Consider the following 21,459-nt stretch of genomic DNA (forward strand, 5'->3'; position numbering starts at 1 on the left):
GATTTCTTCCTAGGGTAGTTTTTGTTGTAGTTCAGCTTCTTCCAGTGTGGAAGTCTCAGTCTAATCTGCAGCGTTTCTCTCCCATTGATAAAAATACGGAACAAAGCGCGTCCAGTATCAGTTTAATACGGAAAACCACGTTTAGTTTCCAAATAAGGAACGATTCCGTATTTTACGGGACGGTTGGCAACCCTACAACTAAATACAGTAACATACAGTAACTTTCAACACAACAGTGACCCGAAACATACAGTCAAAACAACACTGGAGCGGCTCCGGGTCAAATCTCTAAATTTGTCAGAGAAATCGGGATAAACTGCCCAAATTAAGGTGTGAACACTTTTCAGTGATGCTGCATCCAAGAGCTGAGCAACACTGCTCGACAAAGTATGGAATAAATCCTTTTATAAGCTTTAGATTTTAAGACATTTTTGTGCATCTTGACTTTAAATGAATGTAAAACGCATACATTCATAATCTTTACATTGTAAAAGCAAATGTAAACACAAGCGTGTAATGAGGCTTCTGGCCACTAGGTCTCAGCAGTCACAAAAACATCACCACAGCTCACAACACAGAGCAGAGTTAACACACAGGTAGCGTTCTAAATGGCTTCCTTTAGACCTCGTAGTGCACTATGTAGTGTATATAAGTCCGCTCTTACACTCACTAACTAGTGCACTAATATAAACTGTGTAGAGATATTTGAGACAGACCCAGCGTCGTATGGTATGTTTTCATAGCGCTGCAGTGTAAATAAAATTGGTTAAATTATTCAATTCTAACCTTATTTATACATATTGAATGCAGTTTAAATAAATATTCTAATGTTTGCATGAATATATTGTAATGGTAGTGTTTAATTTATCACCCGTTTAGACATTTTCGTTACAATTTGGCTGCGTATTTGTGATAGCTGATGTACAGTATGGTCAAAAGTATTTGGACACCTGACTATAAGCTTGTTGTTTGATATTTTATTACTAAACATGAGCAATCATTTGAGGTCAGGTTTCTTTGTAGGCCACGGGCGTTCCTTCGCACTAAACTTCACATCAAACCATATATAGGTTTTTATAGGTGGTAGTTAGTTAGGTAGGTAGGTAGATACGGTAGATAGTAGGTAGGTAGGTAATTGGTCTCCAGTAGTTTAACAAAGAGAAACTAATACAAATGTATATAAATATGTGTATAAAATAGAATATGAATATAGACTGTGTATAAGATGTAAAATATATCAGACATAGTTATGGATGAGTATAATAGTGGTAATATACAGATAATAATAGCAATATATGTAGATAAAATAATATAGATTACAACCGATATATACATACAGGTATGAATACAAGAATGTTTGTTTGTTTATTATGATTATAACGTCATGTTTTACACTTAAGGTTACATTCATGACAGGAACGGTTGTTACTCATTACACAAGGGTTATTACTTCACACACGTTTATATCAAACACAGTCTTGGACAATTGAGTATTTTATAAGAGTCCTTTCTTCAGCCACCTGCATAAAAGTGTCGCGCTCTGTGCCAACCACAGAGCCAGCTTTCCTTACCAGCCTGTCCAGTCGTGTGGCATAGCTCTTCTTCAAGCTGCCTCCCCAACACACCACAGCATAGAAAAGGACACTGAGACGACAGACTGATAGAACATCAGCAGGAGTTTTTTACGTGTGTGTACGTGTTTCTGAGTGTGTGTGTGTGTGTGTGTGTATTTGATCAGGATTTGGACAGGAAAGGGTCGGGATAATAGGCCGAGACTCTATAGGCCGTAATAGCGGTGAAAAGGTCGTTCCCATGAACAAAAATAGACGCTGTAGATGGAAATGATGTGATGGGGAGCAGTAACTGCATTGTTTGTGGATCTGAAGCTTTTTTTACTGGGTTAATTTACGGGGTTTAATACTACAAAGTTCACTGGATTTGTCTTCAAAGCTTTGTTCACTGTCACTGAACAGTTTGTCCTGGTCAGGGCTGCAGTGAGTCTGGCATCTCTGGGAAACACTGACTGCTGGGCAGGTCTCCTGTTTTATATTTTTTTATATTTATGGAAGGGACAGTTGTAGCCAAGTGGTTAGGGTACTGGACTAGTAATCAAAAAGGTTGCTCGTTCAAGCCCCACCACTGCCAGGTTGTCACTGTTGGACCCTTGAGCAAGGCCCTTAACCCTCAATTGCTTAGACTGTAGTGTATACTGTCACAGTACTGTAAGTCGCTTTGGATAAAAGCGTCTGCTAAATACTGAAATTGTAAATGTAGCTGGTTGGAAACCCAGAAGAAAAGCCACTGCAGATGTTTGGAGAACATACCAAACTCTCTACAGACAGTAACCAGAGGTGAAGCGTGAACTCAGGATCCATGTTGCCCTGCACCACCCACTCTACCATCATCACCAGCATCTTTGGTTCTGGCATTTAGATGTTTATAAAATTTGTAAATGGTCATAAAGATCTTCAGATATGCTATATATAAGTTTTTGCACCCCTTGCCAGGAAACCAAGAAACCAGTACTGAATGTGCCTCACATTTAAGCTCTTTAATGTTATTTTATAATAAACTGTCATGCTATGGTAATAAATAAAGCCACATGGGCTCGGGAGTACTTCAGAAAACCGTTGTCACTAAACACAGTCCACCACTGCATCAAGAAATGCAACCTGAAACTCTGTTACACACACAGGACCCAGCTTTTCTGGAAATGGGGTTTGTCCTAAAAAAAAAAGTAGTTTGTGCATATGGTAATATTATCTGTGATTGTGGGGCAGGACGGTGATTCAGGGTCCTCATGATCTGGGCTTGAACTCACTTGTTGCTGTTGTGGTTTCCTCAGGGGTGCATCTCTACCGAAATATATTCAGTAATATGTTTCTTTTACATGGGAGATAATTTAAGGTGCACTGCTGCATTTTATATTGAGTTTAAGGTAGAAATTATAAAAATAAGCAACAATCCATTTCAGTACTTCTGTTTCTGAGAGTGTGTTCCTCATATTATACACCTTATACTGTGCAAATGACATGCAAATAACTCCAGGCAGAAACACTCCCAGGACAGGGCGACCACATTCTTTCAGACTCCATTCCACCTACTGGCAGGTACTGGTACCTACTGGGAGGTTTATGCATGCCAGTCCACTTGAGATGTCAAAAATTTGTCTCATCCTTTGTACGAATGTGTAATTAAACACTGACGGTGGTTTTCAAACACTGTCAAACGCTTATATAACAGCGCCATCTAGTGAGTCATAGAGAATTCGAGCTTCCAACAAACTAAATGTCTAAAAGTATGTGGACACCTAATGAGAAAGTTTTTAAATATTCTTAATCAAATGCATGATCATTAATATACACTATATAGCCAAAAGTATTCACTCTCCCATCCAAATAATTGAATTCAGGTGTTCCAGTCACTTTCATGGCCACAGGTGTATAAAACCGAGCACCTCGGCATGCAGACTGCTTCTACACACATTAGTGAAAGAACGGGTCGCTCTCAGAAGCTCAGTGAATTCCAGCATGGTACCGTGATGCCACCTGTGCAACAAGTCCAGTTGTAAAATTTCCTCACTACTAAATATTCCACAGTCGACTGTCGGTGCTGTTATAACAAAGTGGAAGCGATTGGGAACGACAGCAACTCAGCCACCAAGTGTTACCACGTAAAATGACAGAGCGGGTCAGCGGATGCTGAGAAACATAGTCTGCAGAGGTCACCAACTTTCTCCAGAGTCGATCGCTACAGACCTCCAAACTTCATGTGGCCTTCAGATTAGCTCCAGAACAGTGTGTAGAGCTTCATGGAATGGGTTTCCATGGCCGAGCAGCTGCATCCAAGCCTTACATCACCAAGCGCATTGTGTAAAGCATGCCGCCACTGGACTCTAGAGCAGTGGAGACGTGTTCTCTGGAGTGACGAATCATGCTTCTCCATCTGGAGATCCGATGGACGAGTCTGGGTTTGGTGGTTGCCAGGAGAACGGTACCTGTCTGACTGTATTGTGCCGAGTGTAAAGTGTGGTGGAGGGGGGATTATGGTGTGGGGGTGTTTTTCAGGAGTCGGGCTCGGCCCCTTAGTTCCAGTGAAAGGAACTCTTAATGCTTCAGCATACCAAGAGATTTTGGACAATTTCATGCTCCCGACTTTGTGGGAACAGTTTGGGGATGGCCCCTTCCTGTTCCAACATGACTGCGCACCAGTGCACAAAGCACAAGGTCCATAAAGACGTGGATGAGTGAGTTTGGTGTAGAAGAACTTGACTGACCTGACCTGAACTGAGTGCTGACCTCAACCTGATAGATAGAACACCTTTGGGATGAATTAGAGCGGAGACTGTGAGCCAGGCCTTCTCGTCCAACATCAGTGTCTGACCTCACAAATGCGCTTCTGGAAGAATGGTCAAAAATTCCCATAAACACACTCCTAAACCTTGTGGAAAGCCTTCTCAGAAGAGTTGAAGCTGTTATAGCTGCAAAGGGTGGCGACATCATATTAAACCCTATGGATTAAGAATGGGAGTCACTCAGGTTCATATGTGTGTGAAGACAGGCGAGCGAATATTTTTGGTAATATAGTGTATAATATAGTGTATATAGCCCCCCCCCCCCCCCCCCCCCCCAGTTGTATTCAGTTCAATGCGTCAATGCAAATTTGTGTGCACATTTTAGTAAAATGAGCGTTTGTGAGATCAGGTACTGATATTGGAGGACTGGATTAAATTTTGTTTTTTATTATTATTATTATTTTAATTATTATTATTAATTGATTTCGTGCAGGTTAGAAGCTCTGAAGTAACTGAACTCAATAAATAAGAGATGTGTCCATATACTTTTGGACACGTAGGTTGTGTTTCAGGATAAATTAAACGCACCCGGTTCCTCGGTAAATGTCCTGAACAGAAACTTACGCGAACGATGTTCGGTTTCGATTTCATCCCTGAGAGGTGAGAATCACTTTACTGAATCGGCTCCTTTAAACAAAGCTTTTTCGATTGAGTTATAATGGAACTAGTCGTTCGTAGTTCGTTCAGTGGTAATCGATTCGCGTTTGAATCGTTATAAAAGCGCACCAGGTGAGCATCAGTTGCGCTTTAGCTGAAACACCAGAGGACCAGAACAGAAGGACCAAAATACCATTTGTTAAACAGCATACATTATTTATTTGTATTTCATTTATTATTTCATTTTATTAAGTAATAGAGGAGCTTGTTCAACATGAGTGCGAGTCTGAGTGAGCAGTATGAGGAGAAGGTGCGGCCCTGTATTGACCTGATAGACTCTCTGCGGGCTCTGGGTGTGGAGAAGGACCTGGCACTGCCCGCTATAGCCGTGATCGGTGACCAAAGCTCGGGGAAAAGTTCAGTACTGGAGGCGCTGTCTGGGGTGACACTGCCCCGCGGGAGTGGTGAGTAAATTAGTTAATTGCCCCTATAGGGGATCAATAAAGTCTTATCTTATCTTATCTTATCTTAAAGCATACAGTCTGCAGATAGGCAGAAAGGTGGAAGAAGGGGGGCAATTCATGTTTTACACCTGCACATGTGTATCTAATTATAAGACAGGAATGCACAGGTAAAGCCAAAAGTTTATGTACATTTTTAACAGAAACACTGATTTATTCTTTTCTTTCTGTGATGAGATGATTTGAATAAACTGATTTAAATATCACCAGAGCACAGATTTACATAAAGCAACTTGAATTATAAATTATTTCAGTTTGTGGCCTCATTAGTGTTAAGGCTCGTTTGGGGCACTCAAGGTGGCTCAGCAGGTTCGACCGGCACCCAGTTGTCCACGTCATAAGGATGGTAGGCTGAATAGGGATTCACCTCCTTGCTGCTGAAACAGCGACTCCTACAGTCCGGTCAAGGAGTCGCCAGATTACAAATGCTGAGTGGCATCATGGTGCCTCCTCGGTCAGTGAAGTTGCCAGATTGCACAGAAACGTTGAGTATTTTTTACCCTTACAAACACAGGAATCGTGACTCGATGTCCACTGGAGCTGAAGATGAAGAGGAGCAAGGATGAGGATGTGTGGCACGCAAAGATCAGCTACCAAAATCACGAGGAGGAGATTGAAGATCCAGCAGACGTGGAGAAAATGATCAGAAAAGGTAATGCCACACCTGAGAACCTTACAAAATGCTTTTCGTTATCAGTACTGGTTGTTTTTGGTGACACTGTGTCTGTTTTTTATTAGCTCAGGATCAAATAGCCGGTGTCGGCGTCGGCATCAGTGACGAACTCATCAGTCTAGAGGTGACGTCGTCAGACGTTCCTGACCTCACGCTTATCGATCTGCCTGGCATTGCTCGCGTAGCAGTAAAAGGGCAACCTGAGAACATCGGGGAACAGGTGAGTGACCAAACGTATAACCGGTTCTTCAAGAAATCCAAAAATAGAGCACATTACTTATAACCTGAGTAAAGAAAACAGAGAGGACTGGCACACGAAACGGCACAGAGGAATCCAAATAATTCCAGGCTAACAATAGTGAAAGATCCAGTGTTCCGCCAGCTTAGTGTGGAGTTATACGATATGCATGAATGCGACAGTCAGACCAGCCTGAATGGAAATCCAATTTTCCTGGCAAGCATTGAATTGCCACTGGCGTTGAATTTAAGAGTTGATGCCTCACAACTCTTGGCATTTGGCTGGCACTTTTATTTAAAGCAACTTACAGTACAGACAGAATTAACTCGAGCACCCGAGAGGGCCTCAGCACCACCACTTACCCTTGTTCAAGGGCCTCAGCACCACCACTTACTCTACGAGAAGGGGTGTCCTATGTCAGTCTTAGGTTCCCTTCTGTCCTCCTGTTTCCTGGTGCCCAACTCCCTTTATGCTTGGTGCTGCCACACTGCGACCCTGACCAGGATAAACACACCCTATGGTTTTGGGTGCCATACAGGATCATGTGACCTAAGTTTCTAAGTTCAATCCTCACCGGCAGTCTTTACCTGTCATTACGTCCACTTGGTGTTCCAGAAGGTACACTGGCTTGTCCCCACCTTCCAAAACATGCAGAGGGTGTATTGGCTGTTCTACATTGCCCCTGTTAGGGAATGTGTAGGAGTGTTACCCCCCGGACCCCCTGCCACACTGACCAGGATAAAGCTAAATTAAACATTTCATGGCAGCATTAAGTCATTATTAGCATTAGCGTTTTCATCATCGGTTCATAAAGACTCGTGTGGACGTGGAACGTGACATCTAGACCCGTCTCATTCTCTCGTAGATCAAGAGGCTGATCTCAAAGGTCATCGCAAAGCAGGAAACCATCAACCTGGTGGTGGTGCCGTGTAACGTGGACATAGCCACCACCGAAGCACTGAAGATGGCACAGGAAGTAGATCGAGAAGGCGAGAGAACCCTCGGTCAGTGTCGGCTTTTCAAAACCAATTCAAATGTGTCTTTTCATTTTGGATTTTCCCAGCCTTCTTATTCCGTAACACACCTACCCGTTGACAGGCATCCTAACGAAGCCCGACCTGGTGGATAAAGGCACGGAGGAGACGGTGTTGTCCATCGTTCATAACGAGATCGTCAACCTGACTAAAGGCTACATGATCGTCAGGTGTCGAGGGCAGAAGGAGATCATGGACCGGGTCTCTCTGAACGAAGCCACTGACAAGGAGAAGGACTTCTTCAGAGATCACCCGCACTTCAGGTGAGCCGCTGTCCAGTTGTAGCCTCAGATTCCTGCTCCTGGCTCTCTGAGAACTCAAAAGTCACAAACATTTAACAGAGGTTTTCGGCTTTGCATTACACGGTCTGAGATAAGATAATCCTTTATTAGTCCCACAGTGGGGAAATTCACATTGTTGCAGCAGCGAAAGGGATAATACAGCATTCAGTACAAAAATATAGACAATAAGAAGTACAATGTGTAACAATAATAATAAAAAAGTCAGAAAAATACTCTAAACTCTAAATACTCAAAAACTCTAAAAAATATTTACAAATAATTACAAATAATTGCACTTGGGAAAAATATTGCACTGTAATAATTTCACATGGGGAAAGTTGCACATTGTTATGAATGATTTAAAGTGTGTGTGATCTTTCTGGAACAGTGCTGGTTGTACAGTCTAACAGCAGCAGGAAGGAAGGACCTGCGATACCGCTCCTTCACACATTTGGGGTGAAGCAGCCTGTCACTGAAGGAGCTGCCCAGTGCTGCCAGACTCTCATGCATGGGGTGGGAGTCATTCTCCAGCATGGATGCCAGCTTGGCTAACATCCTTCTGTCTCCCACCACCTGCACTGGGTCTAAGGGGCTCTCCAGGACAGAGCCGGCCCTCTTGATAAGTTTGTTCAGTCTTTTCCTGTCCGCTGTAGAGATGCTGCTGCCCCAACATACCACTCCATAAAAGATGGCTGATGCCACCACTGTATCAAAAAAAGTAATCAGGAGTGCCCCCCGCACTCCAAATGACCGTAGTCTCCTGAGTAGGTAGAGTCTGCTCTGACCGTTTTTATAAAGTGCGTTAGTGTTAACTGACCAGTCCAGTTTGTTATTGAGGTGGACACCCAGGTACTTATAGGAGTCCACTCTCTCAATGTCCGTTCCCTGGTGGCAAGGTGGGTCTGCACCTACGGAAATCCACCACCAGTTCTTTGGTCTTCACCACGTTTAACTGGAGGTGGTTCTGCAGACACCAGTCTACGAAGTCCTGGATCAGTTCTCTGTACTCGTCATTAGTTATAAGTCCGACAATCGCAGTCATCAGAGAACTTCTGGAGGTGACAGTCCGGTGAGCTGTACATGAAGTCAGCCGTGTACAGATCTCTCCAGAATTCCTGAGTCTTTTCACAATATCATGAACAGTAAGTAGATGGCGACTGTGCAGACTGATCCTGTGGTGGATCCACCTTTTATACCCGATCATGATTCGCCCACCTGATACCGACTCACCTGCTCATTGTAGAACGTTGAAACTTTAATGTTCTATAAACTTCTCACTCTTATTTTGCCCCTGTCCCAACTTTTTTGGAGTAAAATAAAAATTCAAGAGAATGATAAGCATGCCACAGATCCATCTTCTCACCAGATCCAGGTCCTCGTCACACACCTGTGTAGGTAAAGAAAAAGACAAAACAGAGACCTAGCACTTAGCACTCCAGGTTCAGTCTTATAGCCAGCGGCACCGTCTTGTTCTTGGTCTCATTGCTTCTTGTATTCTGTACAGTAGCCGTGTGTAGATTTTGGTGAGTTTTAAATGTGCAGACGTTTTTTTTTTTTGCAGCACGCTGTATGAGGAAGGTAAAGCCACCATCCCCAAACTGGCTGAGAAACTCACGCTGGAACTCGTCCATCACATCGAGGTAAAAATAACCTGGTTTGTGCATCATTCAGGTGTGTGTGTTCAGAAATCCTAAACCTAAACGCGTGCGTGTGTGTGTTTGCGTTTAGCGGTCTCTGCCGCGGCTGGAGGAGCAGATCGAGAAGAAGTTGGCTGAAACTCAGGCCGAGCTGGAGCGCTATGGCTCCGGACCCCCCACAGATCCAGCAGGGCAGATCGCCTTTCTGATAGACGTGAGCAGTATTACAAAATTACACACCCATTATATTGTGCTTTTTTTTAATCAATTCTTTTCGCATCCCCCCTGTTCACCCAATCCAGTCATGTCCAATTGGAGCATGGGCATGGTCTCACAGAGCCGTGATCAGCCGCTCCCAAGCAGACACCTACCGGCCAGCAGAGGTCGTAATTGCCCCAGTGATGACGAATGCTTTTACAACCATGGTCCCTCCTCATACAGAAACACAGCCAATTGCGTGTCTGTGTAGGCGCCCGGCTGGCTGATAGCAGAACTGAGATTCGAACTCAAGAGCTTGAGATCTCACTGAGTTGGGTGGGTTAGTGAGTGATAATAGCGTTTACTAAGTGCCCTGCCATCATGAGGCAGTTGCTTCCCATGCAGTAGCCACTTGGGCGATTTTATTTCCGTTTGTTTTGATAATCATGACAACTGGCCGAGTAACAGCGTAATGTTCAGAATATTTTTTTGGATGTTCGATGTCGAGGATAGTTAGAAAAATGTGACGTGTTATGTTGTGTGTTAGAAAATCACAGCGTTCACTCATGACGTTGTGAACCTGACGACCGGAGAGGAGCTGAGGAACGTGCAACACTTCAACATTTTCTCAGAACTCCGTCGTTACTTTGCACGTTGGAAGGTTCAACTAGATTCATCCGGAGTGAAGTGTGAGTATGAACGTATACTGTGATTTATTCTGGTTTAGCAAGAACAGCCGACGGTGCGGCTAGTCAATCAAGTTTCCTTTTATTTGTTTCCGCTATGACGACCGTGAATGAATTTTCTTTCTTAAACCAGAGATAATTGTCACTAATAGATGATGAATCTTTGGGAATTTTGTAGTCAACCAAAGAATTGAGAAGGAAGTGGAGGACTATGAGATGAAATATCGAGGCAGAGAGCTTCCAGGCTTCATCAACTACAAAACCTTTGAGATGATGGTGAAGGAGCAGATCAAGCAGCTTGAGGAACCTGCCATCAAAATGCTAAAAGATACCTCAGGTATACGTCATGAATGAGTTTATAGAAAATGTTGAATGCATGTTGAGGTATGTAACAGGTTGGATGCTAAATGCATATTCAGCAGAGCGCCCCTGTTTGGAGACGTTGTCTAAATGCATATTCAGCAGAGCGCCCCTGTTTGGAGACGTTGTAACCTCTCCCTAATTATTTCAAAGATTCCCGACAAGAAATCACATTCACATTCCCATTGCCCAAATGAATGAGTAACTAAGAGAGCTTACAAAACACCTTTTTGTAGGTCGGGGCGGCAGAAATTTTCTCTCAGGGTCTCACCACACTTACACACATCTTTGATAATGAATCTTTGTTTAATGCATTTGAAACTTATCACAATAATATATAAACATATCCCCACCCTCAGTGGTAAGCTTACCAACCAAACCTTACCTAATTACCCAACAACCCCAAGTCCATAATACTTATGTCAATATTTGCAGTCCAGGATGGGTAGTGATTTAATGAAGAGATTTTAAAAGAGCTCAAAATAAGGTGTGTTGGAGGGACTCGGCGGTCCCTACTTCCAAACTCCCAAAAGCTCACCCAACCGTCCTCCATGCGGCGAAAGTTCATGAAAAAGAAAGTCCTCAACAGCAAATCCGGTATCTAGTTTGTATTTGAAAGTTCCTTAATCCCAGCGCAACGTATTAAAACAAAGAAGCCGCGTTGTTGGAATAAAATAGAACCTTTTTTATGTGACTTTTCCACTAGCGCCGCTATCCACACACTTCTACCTCTCCCCTCTTCCTCTTTTTCCCATACTCTTATTCTATTCGTCAGTGTGGTCCCGACGTCACACCACGTGATCATGATGGGGAACCATGTCCATAACATCAGTAAAGTACACTAGACTTTATCTTTACCGAACATTACTTATTTTATAAGAGAAATTAAAGGATATATGACTACATAAGGTATACATAATCAAATCTAATGTGACACCGTCACAACGTGCCTTTCTGCACCACCCTAGTTTGGCTGGCGGAGGGAGCGCAGAGTCACATTGCGAGCCGTCGTTATCTTAGCTGACACAACTTTCATATTGATGTGTGACGCCCTTCACAGTGGCACAAGGGAAGCTCAAGTGGTCTTTGGGGGGTGGGGTTGGGTGGTTAGAGAGGTTCTCCTGTACTGCTTTTGGAGAGCTTAGACTGTAAGCTTGTCACAAAATTGCAGCATCCAGTTCTCATCTTTATACTATTGCTTTCCTGTCCCCTGTTTCTCTGTAGTGGGTTATGGACTGTGTATTTTGTATTGTTTGTTCCATTATTAATTTGTATTTTTTAATTCAGGTTAAGGGTTGAAAAATGGGTCGCAGTGAACAATAATAAAAACTAAATGAACTTGTACGAGAACTAGGGCTGCCACTAACAACTATTTTTCTATCGATTAATCTATAGACTATTTTGTCAATTAATCTAATGATTAATTTTTCTTTTAAAAAAGTGTTGTCATTAATGTCATTTAAGCGTCTTTTATTTTAACAACAACAAACTGTGTGGCATAATAATATGGCACAGAACTAAATGTAAACAGGGTTTATGTCCATATTATCACATTCTCAAGTGCTCCATATTAAACAGAGTGCAGCACGTGTTTATGGTGTTCTGTACACAAAGCAAAGTGCTTCAACTTATAGCAAAAATAAAATAGTGAGAGGTGGGCACGTCTCATTAAGTCCAACATTCACTCCAAACTAAACAAAGTTGTAAGTGTTTCACATGAGAAGCTTTTTGCGCTTTGAGCACCGCGGCAACAGCAAAAATCGCGAGCCCAACACAGCAACTGAACTGAACTCGCTAAGAAATACGGTATTCCATGATCTCCGTGATTAAGAAGTTGAAACAATATAGACGTGCAACATGGCACTGGTGCTGCTGTGGTACCATCAAAGCTTTACACAGTGAACAAACCAGCTTTTAGTTTTGTGCCAGTTTTAAGTATCACCAAACTTTGGATAATTTGGGTCGTGGAAAACTTTGATCTTTTCTTTGAAAGCTCTACAATCGTCCTCTGACGGCTGCAGACGGCGTTTTTTAAGACAGCGCTTAATGCCGACTGAGGTCCTGCACACAGCGAGTAGTGCTGAGGGAATCATATGAACGCTTATATGAACGGAGATGTTGTAGAAATGAAAAAGGATCATTTATAAACATAGTTTTAAAAACGATGCATCGACTTAAAATGCGTCAACGCCATCGACTAGGTCGACCAATTGCGGCAGCCCTAACGAGAACGCTCCTTTGTGGAGGCTTTATGTTACATCTTGTAAACCACAGTGGGACCAAATTGTACTAAATTGAGAGAGTAAGATGAATTGCTTGTGTTGCCTTGGTTGCACAAAATAAATCGGGGTCATTTTACTTTCCAAATCCCCCTCTTTTTAGTTTGTGGTTATTAAGCCACAGTGTTGTTTTACCTTGCCTTGAGATTCTGCATTATGGGTTCAATTTCTTCCCTACTAGGTGTGTGGGTGTCCTTTCCATCACAGTGCTTGAATATTACATCTCCACTGGCATCAAATCATCAACACAAATGTGAAGGTCTCTGTGTTTGTATTAGTGCTGATGGAGATTCTCTCAACTGTCTTTAGATCTCATTAGGAAACGCTTACTCCAGCTGGCTCAGAACAGCTTCGTGGGCTTCCCCAACCTCATCAAAACAGCGAAGGTAGGTTTTAGATCATCAAACCTGAAATAATATTCTGTTGAACGAGAAGTCAAAACATGGATCGTGTTGGATCTGGCAATAAAAATAGTGGCGGAAGGGCTGAGGGACACGTGAATTCTGCTCTCTACCAACAAATCCTAAAAGAGTATGATGCACCGTCAGTGGTCCCCAACCACCAGGCTGCGGACTGGTACCGGTCTGTACGTCATGTATTACCAGGCCACACAGAAAGAATAAACAATTAGAGTTCTGTACAAAAGCAATAAAAACACCGCTTCCATTTCCAGCACACTTCGGGTGTTATTGCCTCTTATCGCCACTAGGTGGGAGCAGCATCTCGTTGCAGGGAAAAAAGCTCAGGGTTCCCACTGATTTTCCATTTGTGAGCAGTATAGTTATTCTATTTTAAATCCTCCGCTGGTCCATGAAATGATATCTTATATGAAACCAGTCCGTGGTGCAAAAAAAGGTTGAGATTGCTCATCTAATAAGGCAATGATCAGAAGCACAGGAGCAGGTCCGGCTCAGGGGTTTTGGATAAATCTAGTTAAAGATCAAGGCTTTTGCTTATGGAGAAAAAAACAAAGCACAGAGTTTTAATGTAGTTTATTTTTCTGGCTGATGGTTAAACCGTCCTCATGGCTGAGAACATCATGGGATGAGACATGAGACTTTGCTTGAGCTCGTGAGGAACTTTTTTTAGAAGGACTGTTGTGACTTTTTTTCCTCTCCAGGGCAAGATCGAGAACATAAAGCAGCAGAAGGAGACGGAGGCCGAGACGACGTTGAGGACTCAGTTTAAGATGGAGATGATCATCTACACCCAGGACAGCATGTACAGTGACTATCTGAGCAAGATAAGAAATGAAGAAGATGAGGAAGACAGCGGAAGGTCTTTTGAACCCAAACATCGCAGCATCATTTCCAGTTCTTGGTTTAATTACCAAGATAACAAAGCCACTCTTCAGGAACTGATGCGCCACCTCAAGTCCTACTATGACGTAAGTGTTTATATCAGCCGTATTTGTTCTATTTTGGGAAGGTCAGGTTAAAATAACTTAAGACTCCCTTAACATCCAGAAACAGTTGTGTAGTGTGCTAATGTGTTTATTTCTTTTAATCGAACTTTGGTGTGTTTAGATCGCGAGTAAGCGTCTGGCTGATCAGCTGCCGCTGCTGTTGATGTATCTGCTGCTGCAGCAGTCGGCTGCGCAGCTGCAGAGAGAAATGCTTCAGCTCATCCAGGAAAAAGACGCCACCGAGCATCTGCTGAAGGAAGACCACGACATCGGAAACAAGCGCGCTGGCCTGGAGAGCCGCCAGAACCGCTTGAGGCAGGCCCGCAGCTACCTGGTCAAGTTTTAGGCTCCATCATGTTTTCACATTTATGGTCCGTTGGGTTACTGGATTGTGTTTGTTACAGGCTTGATGAATGGTGTGATTTCGAGAATAAATTCGAAATAAGGGATGTTGAGGATTTGGTAAAGTTCTACTTTTATATTGGTTTTTAAATATGAATCTCAATCCCCTGCACATCAGCACCAGTGTGTAATAAGTATAAGGAAACTGAACCTGCTTTGCTAGAAGCTGCATTTATTTAGAAGAAGCAGACAAACATTTCTCTTTTGTTGAAGCAGAATTTGCAGGTCGTGGCCTTCTAAGCTATGGTGCTCCCTTTCGTCCATGCTTCTATAAATTGGCAAGCCTATGATGGCCATCCTAGCACACCCCTGTCCCTAATATTTATTCTTAAAATCCTTTCCACTTAAAAAAAAAAAAAACACCAATTCGCTGTGGTAGTAATCATCTGTAGCTGCTTTATTACTGCTGTAAAGCTACAACTGTTTTAGACAAGAACGTTATAAATGTTACATATTTATCAATATTTATCTGACTAGCTGTTATTAAAGATATAGTATAGTGCAGGGGTGGACCATTACAGTTTTCCAAGGGAAACTGGGACTGTTGTGGAGAACTGGACCAAGAGGCTGAACTTGATGAGGGGTAGATTGTACAGTTTTGATAAGCTGTTACTGTTAAGAGTAAATGCTACAATCAGGCAATTAAAATGACAAGCAGGCGAGGAAAACATCAACATTCCTTAATCAACTTTTATAAAAACAGTTGTGAACAAAACGTGCTGTTTTTTTAATTAACTTTACACAAAGTACTGTTGCTGTTTAGTTTGGAGTCTAAATACCTCATTTGATGTCATTTGTAATAGTTAAATATTGTTTTTGGAAATCACAAAGCTGGTCTTGACTGCTTCGATCCTGGATGTGTAAAACTTTGTAAAAAGCTTCAGATGCAACTTCATTGTTCAAGTTCTTGCATTTCTCTATGTGTTTAGTACTTTTAACTGTACTCCTTAAACGGCTTTACATGTAACCTCAGTAGGTGAAGCTGGATACACTCACAAACATGCGCACACGTAAATTGAAACATGTATTTAGATTACCCTCATATACATTTACCAAGCACTTAATTAAGAACAGCTATCTGTTACCTACATTCATTATCATCTGCACCTACCATACAGATTAACTTTGTGGGTATACAATCACTGACTATAGCATTTGTTTCACTGTACACTGTGGCAACCCCCACTACACCCATTTATCAATCGTAAGAGACCCCAATCTTCTCTTCCGCGCTACGGTGGCTGCCGCGATCCACATACTATTAACGGTAACGCCCAACCCTACCGGTTACATTCTACCCCCAGTTTTTGTGTCGACGTCCCGTCGTCAAAACACTAACACATTGAAGCCTGATAATCCCCTTAAAACCAAGGCCTAAAGTATGCTTCAGCCATGTTACTTAAACCTGATACGGAAGAAGGTGCCATCTCGGGAACTACACCTACCACTGCCATTGGTAAGTGGTGAGGATTTCTATGCTGTCCTGCCGTTACTCGGGTCGTCCGCCTCCTGCCCTCTAAACTAGAACCAACAACCTCAACGTCAGAGCCAGCTAGTGGCTCTAGGCCACTAACCTCAACACTTACAGACGAACCCACCTCCCCCAACTCGGCCACTGGCAGGACCGAACCTGGAGGTAGAGTTGGCCTAGACTGAGCCTGCGGAGCACCAACCACAATCCACTGACCCAGTTCTTCCTCCTCTGGTTCTGGGTCTCTACCAAGTGTTAGGTCCTCATCCTGGGGGGAAATCAAAGAAAAGTTTAATGGAACGGGTTTTAACATTTCTCGGTGCACCTGTCGCACTTTCCCCAACTCTCGTAATGGGGCTACAGAATAGACCACTCCCCCAGGTTCAGGCGTTCTGAACACCTTATAGACGACAGGACTCCAAGCATCCTGGATCTTCTTACGTCCACTCCCTGAATAGTCCCTAAGGTAAACAAGCTGACCTACCTGCAATGGGTGGAGTTGCAGTCGCTGGTCATGGCGTTCCTTTCGCTGCTGTGCTGCCACCTGCATCCTCTCCCTTGCCCCTTTAAAAGCAACTTGAAGACGCCTCTGGTGTTCCTGAACCCAATCACAAACTGCCCTACCTTCTCCTTCCTGAACTCTACCCAACAAGAAGTCCACTGGAAGTTGGGGTTCTTGTCCAAACATCAGAAAATGGGGCGATTCCCCTGTAGACTGATGGAAGGACGAGTTATAATTAAAGACCAACTGGGGTACATAGTCTGGCCAGCGGCTCTTCTGTTCCTTGGACAAAGTACGCAGAAGACTATGCATAGTGCGATTAAATCGCTCACACTGCCAATGCCACCATCCCTAGCAGGCTCCAAAAAGGAAAAACTCCGAACACGTGGCTGGGGAGGTTTAGCAAGGGTACACCTCTCACACTGCTGGCACCACTTCTGTATATCATTACCCATTCCTGGCCAATAACATCTCTCCCGTACTAATGCTGTGGTCCGCTCTATACCTTGATGGCCATGATGATCATGCAGTTGTCGCAGCACCTCCTCCTGCAAACATTCTGGAAGAAGAAGCTGTAACACCTCCTCTCCACCATCTGGCTTCAAAATTTTCCGATACAAAAGCCCATTATATTCTACAATCCTATCCCCTTGACGCAGGAAGCCTTGGGTACGGGCGGACAATCCCTCTCTCACACCTTGACTGGGCAAACTATGCTCCAGCCAAAAGGGAATGAAGGCACCAATACCAGGATCAGCTTCCTGTAAACACCTCAACTCCCCAGGAGTATGGGCTGGGAACGCAGAAATGGAGAATTGGGCCACGGGTGACATAAAATCTCCTTCCCCAGCCTGCTGCTGGAGAGACAAGGGCAAAGGCACACCTCCCATAGCCAGCCCCTGCAACTCCCCTGTGGTAGACATGCCCTGCCGGGATAAGGAGTCAGCATTTTGATTCACCCGGCCTGGCCGATAACGGATAGTATAGTGGAACGCCGACAACTGGGCCACCCATCGCTGCTCGGTCGCACCCAACTTGGCTGTATCCAGATGGCTCAAAGGGTTGTTATCCGTCCACACAACACACTTCTGGCCCCAAAGATACTCACGAAATTTGTCTGTCATAGCCCACTTCAGGCCCAAAAACTCCAGCTTCATTGAGCTATACAACTTCTCATTAGGATGAAGGCTTCGACTTGCATATGCAATAGGACGTACCTGACCATCCTGCTCCTGAGAAAGCACAGCACCCAAACCCTGATGACTGGCATCAACCTCCAAAATAAAAGGAAGAGAAAAGTTAGCAAAAGCCAGTGTGGGCGCACTTACAAACTTCAGTTTCAGCTCCTGAAAACTCGACTCACATTGCTCCAACCAGACTTCTGACAGATGAAGCCCGTGGCCTTTCTGACTCTTTGTCCCACCTACCTTTGCTACTAGGCGATGCAATGGGCCAGCTATCTGTGAAAACCTTTGAACAAAACGTCGATAATAGCTAGCAAAGCCAAGAAATGAACGCAACTCAGAGACCAAGGTTGGACGAGGCCAATTAGCTACAGCCGATACCTTATCAGGATCCGTAGACACCCCATGACTGGACACCACGTGACCCAGGTACCGAACTTGTCGTTGAAAGAAACAACATTTCTCCAACTTTGCTTTCAAGCCTTCTTGTTGCAACCGACTCAACACAAGGTCCAAACGGCTCAATTGCTGATCTATATCAGACGAAAACACAATGATATCATCCAGATACAACAATAGGGATTGGCAATTCTGGTCACCAAACACCCTCTCCATGAGCCGCTGAAAGGTACCTGGAGCATTACAGAGCCCAAAGGGCATCAGATTAAATTCAAATAGCCCAAAGGGGGTGCAAAAAGCTGTCTTTGAGCGATCCCCCTCAGTCACAGGGATTTGATTATACCCACTAGCCAAGTCCAAGGTTGTAAACCACTGAGCCCCTGATAAAGCATCTAAGGTCTCCTCGATTCTGGGCAATGGAAATGCATCCTTTCTGGTTTTGTTGTTAAGCTGACGGTAGTCGACACACAAACGGAGGCTACCATCTTTTTTCTTAACCAATACAATTGGAGAGGCATAAGGGCTACAGCTTTCCCGAATCACCTTACTATCAAGCAGCTGTTGAATGTGCGCCTTGACAGCGTCATAGTCAGATGGGGGAATACGTCTGTACCTCTGTCTCACTGGCACATCATCTAACAAGGGGATATCATGGGAAATCAACCCAGTACATCCAATATCACCTTCAAATGAGGAAAACACTGAAGAATATTTACCCAAAAGGCCCTTCACCTTCCTCTGGTCAGCTTGGGACAGGACAGACAGATCTAAAGCCTCAATCTGCTCCAAAATGGGACTTGTTTGCACAGTGTGAGCCTGGACTTGAGCAACTGCCATCAAGCGTTCACACACCTCTTCTGTGACTCCAGACGGTAAACTCACAACTTGGGCACTGGTTAACAGTCCCAAAGGAAATTTTGGAGGCAGAGCAACACCTGTACAACTTACATTTAACACTGGCACGTAAACTGTGCCTCTAACCACCCGGAGCAGAGATGTGGCAACCAACAGGCCCTCAGGTAAAACACTCGACTTAACAGATGGTTCAATTAATACACCCGTAGTGCACTTACTGAGCTGACTAGAACACGTTGCTGGAATCATCTGAAAAGTGCCAGCTGGTATATAAACTGACTTACGGCCCCTGACTTTAGCTACTCCTGTTCCTAATGTAGGAGACCTACAAGAGGCCTGATGACAAAATTGCAGGGCTTGTTGCCACGGTGGGGATGCATATACTACTGGCGGAAGATCAAACAATTTTGAACACCCATACAACTCTTTAAGAATAGATAAAATCTTCTGTGGGTCTTCCCTTTCCACTATAGGCCTATATCTTATTTCATCTTTTGCTTCTCCTTCAAGATGATCCAACATAAAATAAGCTTGGTCAAGGGGCCCCAAATGCCGTGCACGAATGCTAGCCTGTACTTCCTCCCTCCATTCCTCTATACCAATACCAACCCGGCCTCTAAACACTGGGCATTTACGCTCACGAGGAATATACAATAGCCTTTCTGCAGGAACAGGGTTACTTACAGTCTCTTGGGGTTCATTACCACCACTAGGACCCTCCTGAGGCAGGGCGGCAGCACGCACTTGCAAGAGACGCTCATTATCAGCTTGGAGCTGGTGCACCAAATCCCTTAACTCCTGCAGCTCATTTGCCATGATCAACGCAGAAACAGAGGAGAAACTGCAGAAGAATCACTGGAGCACTTTCTTATGAGCACCGGATCCTAATACCAACTGCTGTCTTGCCTATAACCAACAAAAAAAAAAAAAAAACACACACACACACACACACAACTGAACCTGAAAAACCGTCTCGTTTTCAATATCCTGCCGACAACGCCACAAATGTGGCATGGGGAGGGCGCGCGAAGGGCACGCAACAATGGAACGATCTCAGGAGTGTGGGGAGGGACACCGTCAACCACACTGAGAGATGGTTCACCTGAGCTACAAAGCTTTATTTTATTTTAGTTTTTTATCCGACAACGCCACCTAGGGAATTTCACCCCAGGAATATACTACCCGTAAAACTACCAGCACACAGGTATGTTTGAAATTTTAAAAGAGACGGAAAATCTGGTTCAATTGAGCTTTACTAAATGTTTTCTTTCACAACAACAATACACATCAATCATAAAATACAATACAATTTAAAATCTTCAAATATTATTATAACAAAGGGCCTAAACATACAGATCTACAAATAAAAACAAAAAAAACAATTAAACCAATCAGGTATATTGGTTAGGCAAACTTCTTGTTCATGTTCTATTTCTTTAACCCGCTAATAAAAATCACACTCACTACAAACCCCCAAAAATAGTGACAATTTCACCAGCCAAGTATTTCAAGGATACAAGAAGAGCACTACCAATATACCGGATAAATATCAAAATAGCAAATAAACAAAAAAACAATTATTAAGTTATAATATACAAAACATTAACATTAAATGACGATCTGTTACAAAGAGACCCAAGCAAACTTCCAGCATAGGCAAAACAGCAGTGGATTCGACCCGAAGACGTCCTTGGTACCCAGAGCGCCACCTAGGCCCACCAGAAGTGGCTCCAGTATAGGACCTTTAGACTGTAAATACCGGTAAATGCAAATACCATTAAGCAGCAGGAACGTTCATGCCCCATCAGCACCATGCAGTCACGATCAGCGCCGACTTCTATACACACCCGTTATCAAGCACGCCAACCAACATGCCTTATGACCAGCACTGCCCACGACGACCCCAATTAGCCGCCAGAGACCAATGTACTGAGCATAGACTGTTGCTAATAAATAGCGGTGTGGCAACCAGGCACCAGAACAAAACGACACCCGTATTCAGCGAACACGACTTCTACGAAATGTCCAAGAGCACAAAACCCACGCCGTACGACCCAGCACAGGGAAGAAAACCAGCACAAACACCAAACACCTACCTTACGTTTATACTCACCTGGGATGGGGGGTGCTCTTCCGCGCTACGGTGGCTGCCGCGATCCACATACTATTAACGGTAACGCCCAACCCTACCGGTTACACATACGAATTATTGTATATAACTGGATTAAAGCATGTCAGGAATTGGTGTGACTGAAACACCATGTAATTATATAATAATTTAAAGTGTCCACATACTTTTGGCCATGTAAGATGTGAGACAGATAATTCCAACACCCTTTGATTTTATTTAATTTTATTAAAATATCAACATCACATTAACACA

The 21,459-nt window shown here is 43.6% G+C and overlaps 1 protein-coding gene across 1 annotated transcript; it reads left to right on the forward strand.

Annotated features, from left to right (window-relative positions):
* The first annotated feature begins 5,116 nt into the window (after nucleotides 1-5,116).
* Nucleotides 5,117-15,380, forward strand: LOC134329407 (interferon-induced GTP-binding protein Mx1-like). Its single transcript, XM_063010662.1, has 12 exons — nucleotides 5,117-5,415; nucleotides 5,987-6,124; nucleotides 6,211-6,365; nucleotides 7,249-7,387; nucleotides 7,482-7,680; nucleotides 9,260-9,338; nucleotides 9,427-9,549; nucleotides 10,081-10,222; nucleotides 10,398-10,556; nucleotides 13,168-13,244; nucleotides 13,979-14,245; nucleotides 14,385-15,380. Exons 1-12 carry the CDS (start codon nucleotides 5,226-5,228, stop codon nucleotides 14,607-14,609), a joined length of 1,893 nt encoding a protein of 630 aa, XP_062866732.1. The 5' UTR covers nucleotides 5,117-5,225; the 3' UTR covers nucleotides 14,610-15,380.
* The last annotated feature ends 6,079 nt before the right edge of the window (nucleotides 15,381-21,459 follow it).

This window comes from Trichomycterus rosablanca, chromosome 15 (genome assembly GCF_030014385.1).
Source record: "Trichomycterus rosablanca isolate fTriRos1 chromosome 15, fTriRos1.hap1, whole genome shotgun sequence".
Lineage (NCBI taxonomy): Eukaryota > Metazoa > Chordata > Actinopteri > Siluriformes > Trichomycteridae > Trichomycterus > Trichomycterus rosablanca.

Excerpts from the sequence above, each read along its gene's own strand:
- LOC134329407 (XM_063010662.1), top strand. The coding sequence starts at position 5,226 with ATGAGTGCGAGTCTGAGTGAGCAGTATGAGGAGAAGGTGCGGCCCTGT. Across the intron at positions 5,416-5,986 it reads GACACTGCCCCGCGGGAGTG|GAATCGTGACTCGATGTCCA; the intron begins GTGAGTAAATTA and ends TTACAAACACAG. Across the intron at positions 7,681-9,259 it reads AGAGATCACCCGCACTTCAG|CACGCTGTATGAGGAAGGTA; the intron begins GTGAGCCGCTGT and ends TTTTTTTTGCAG.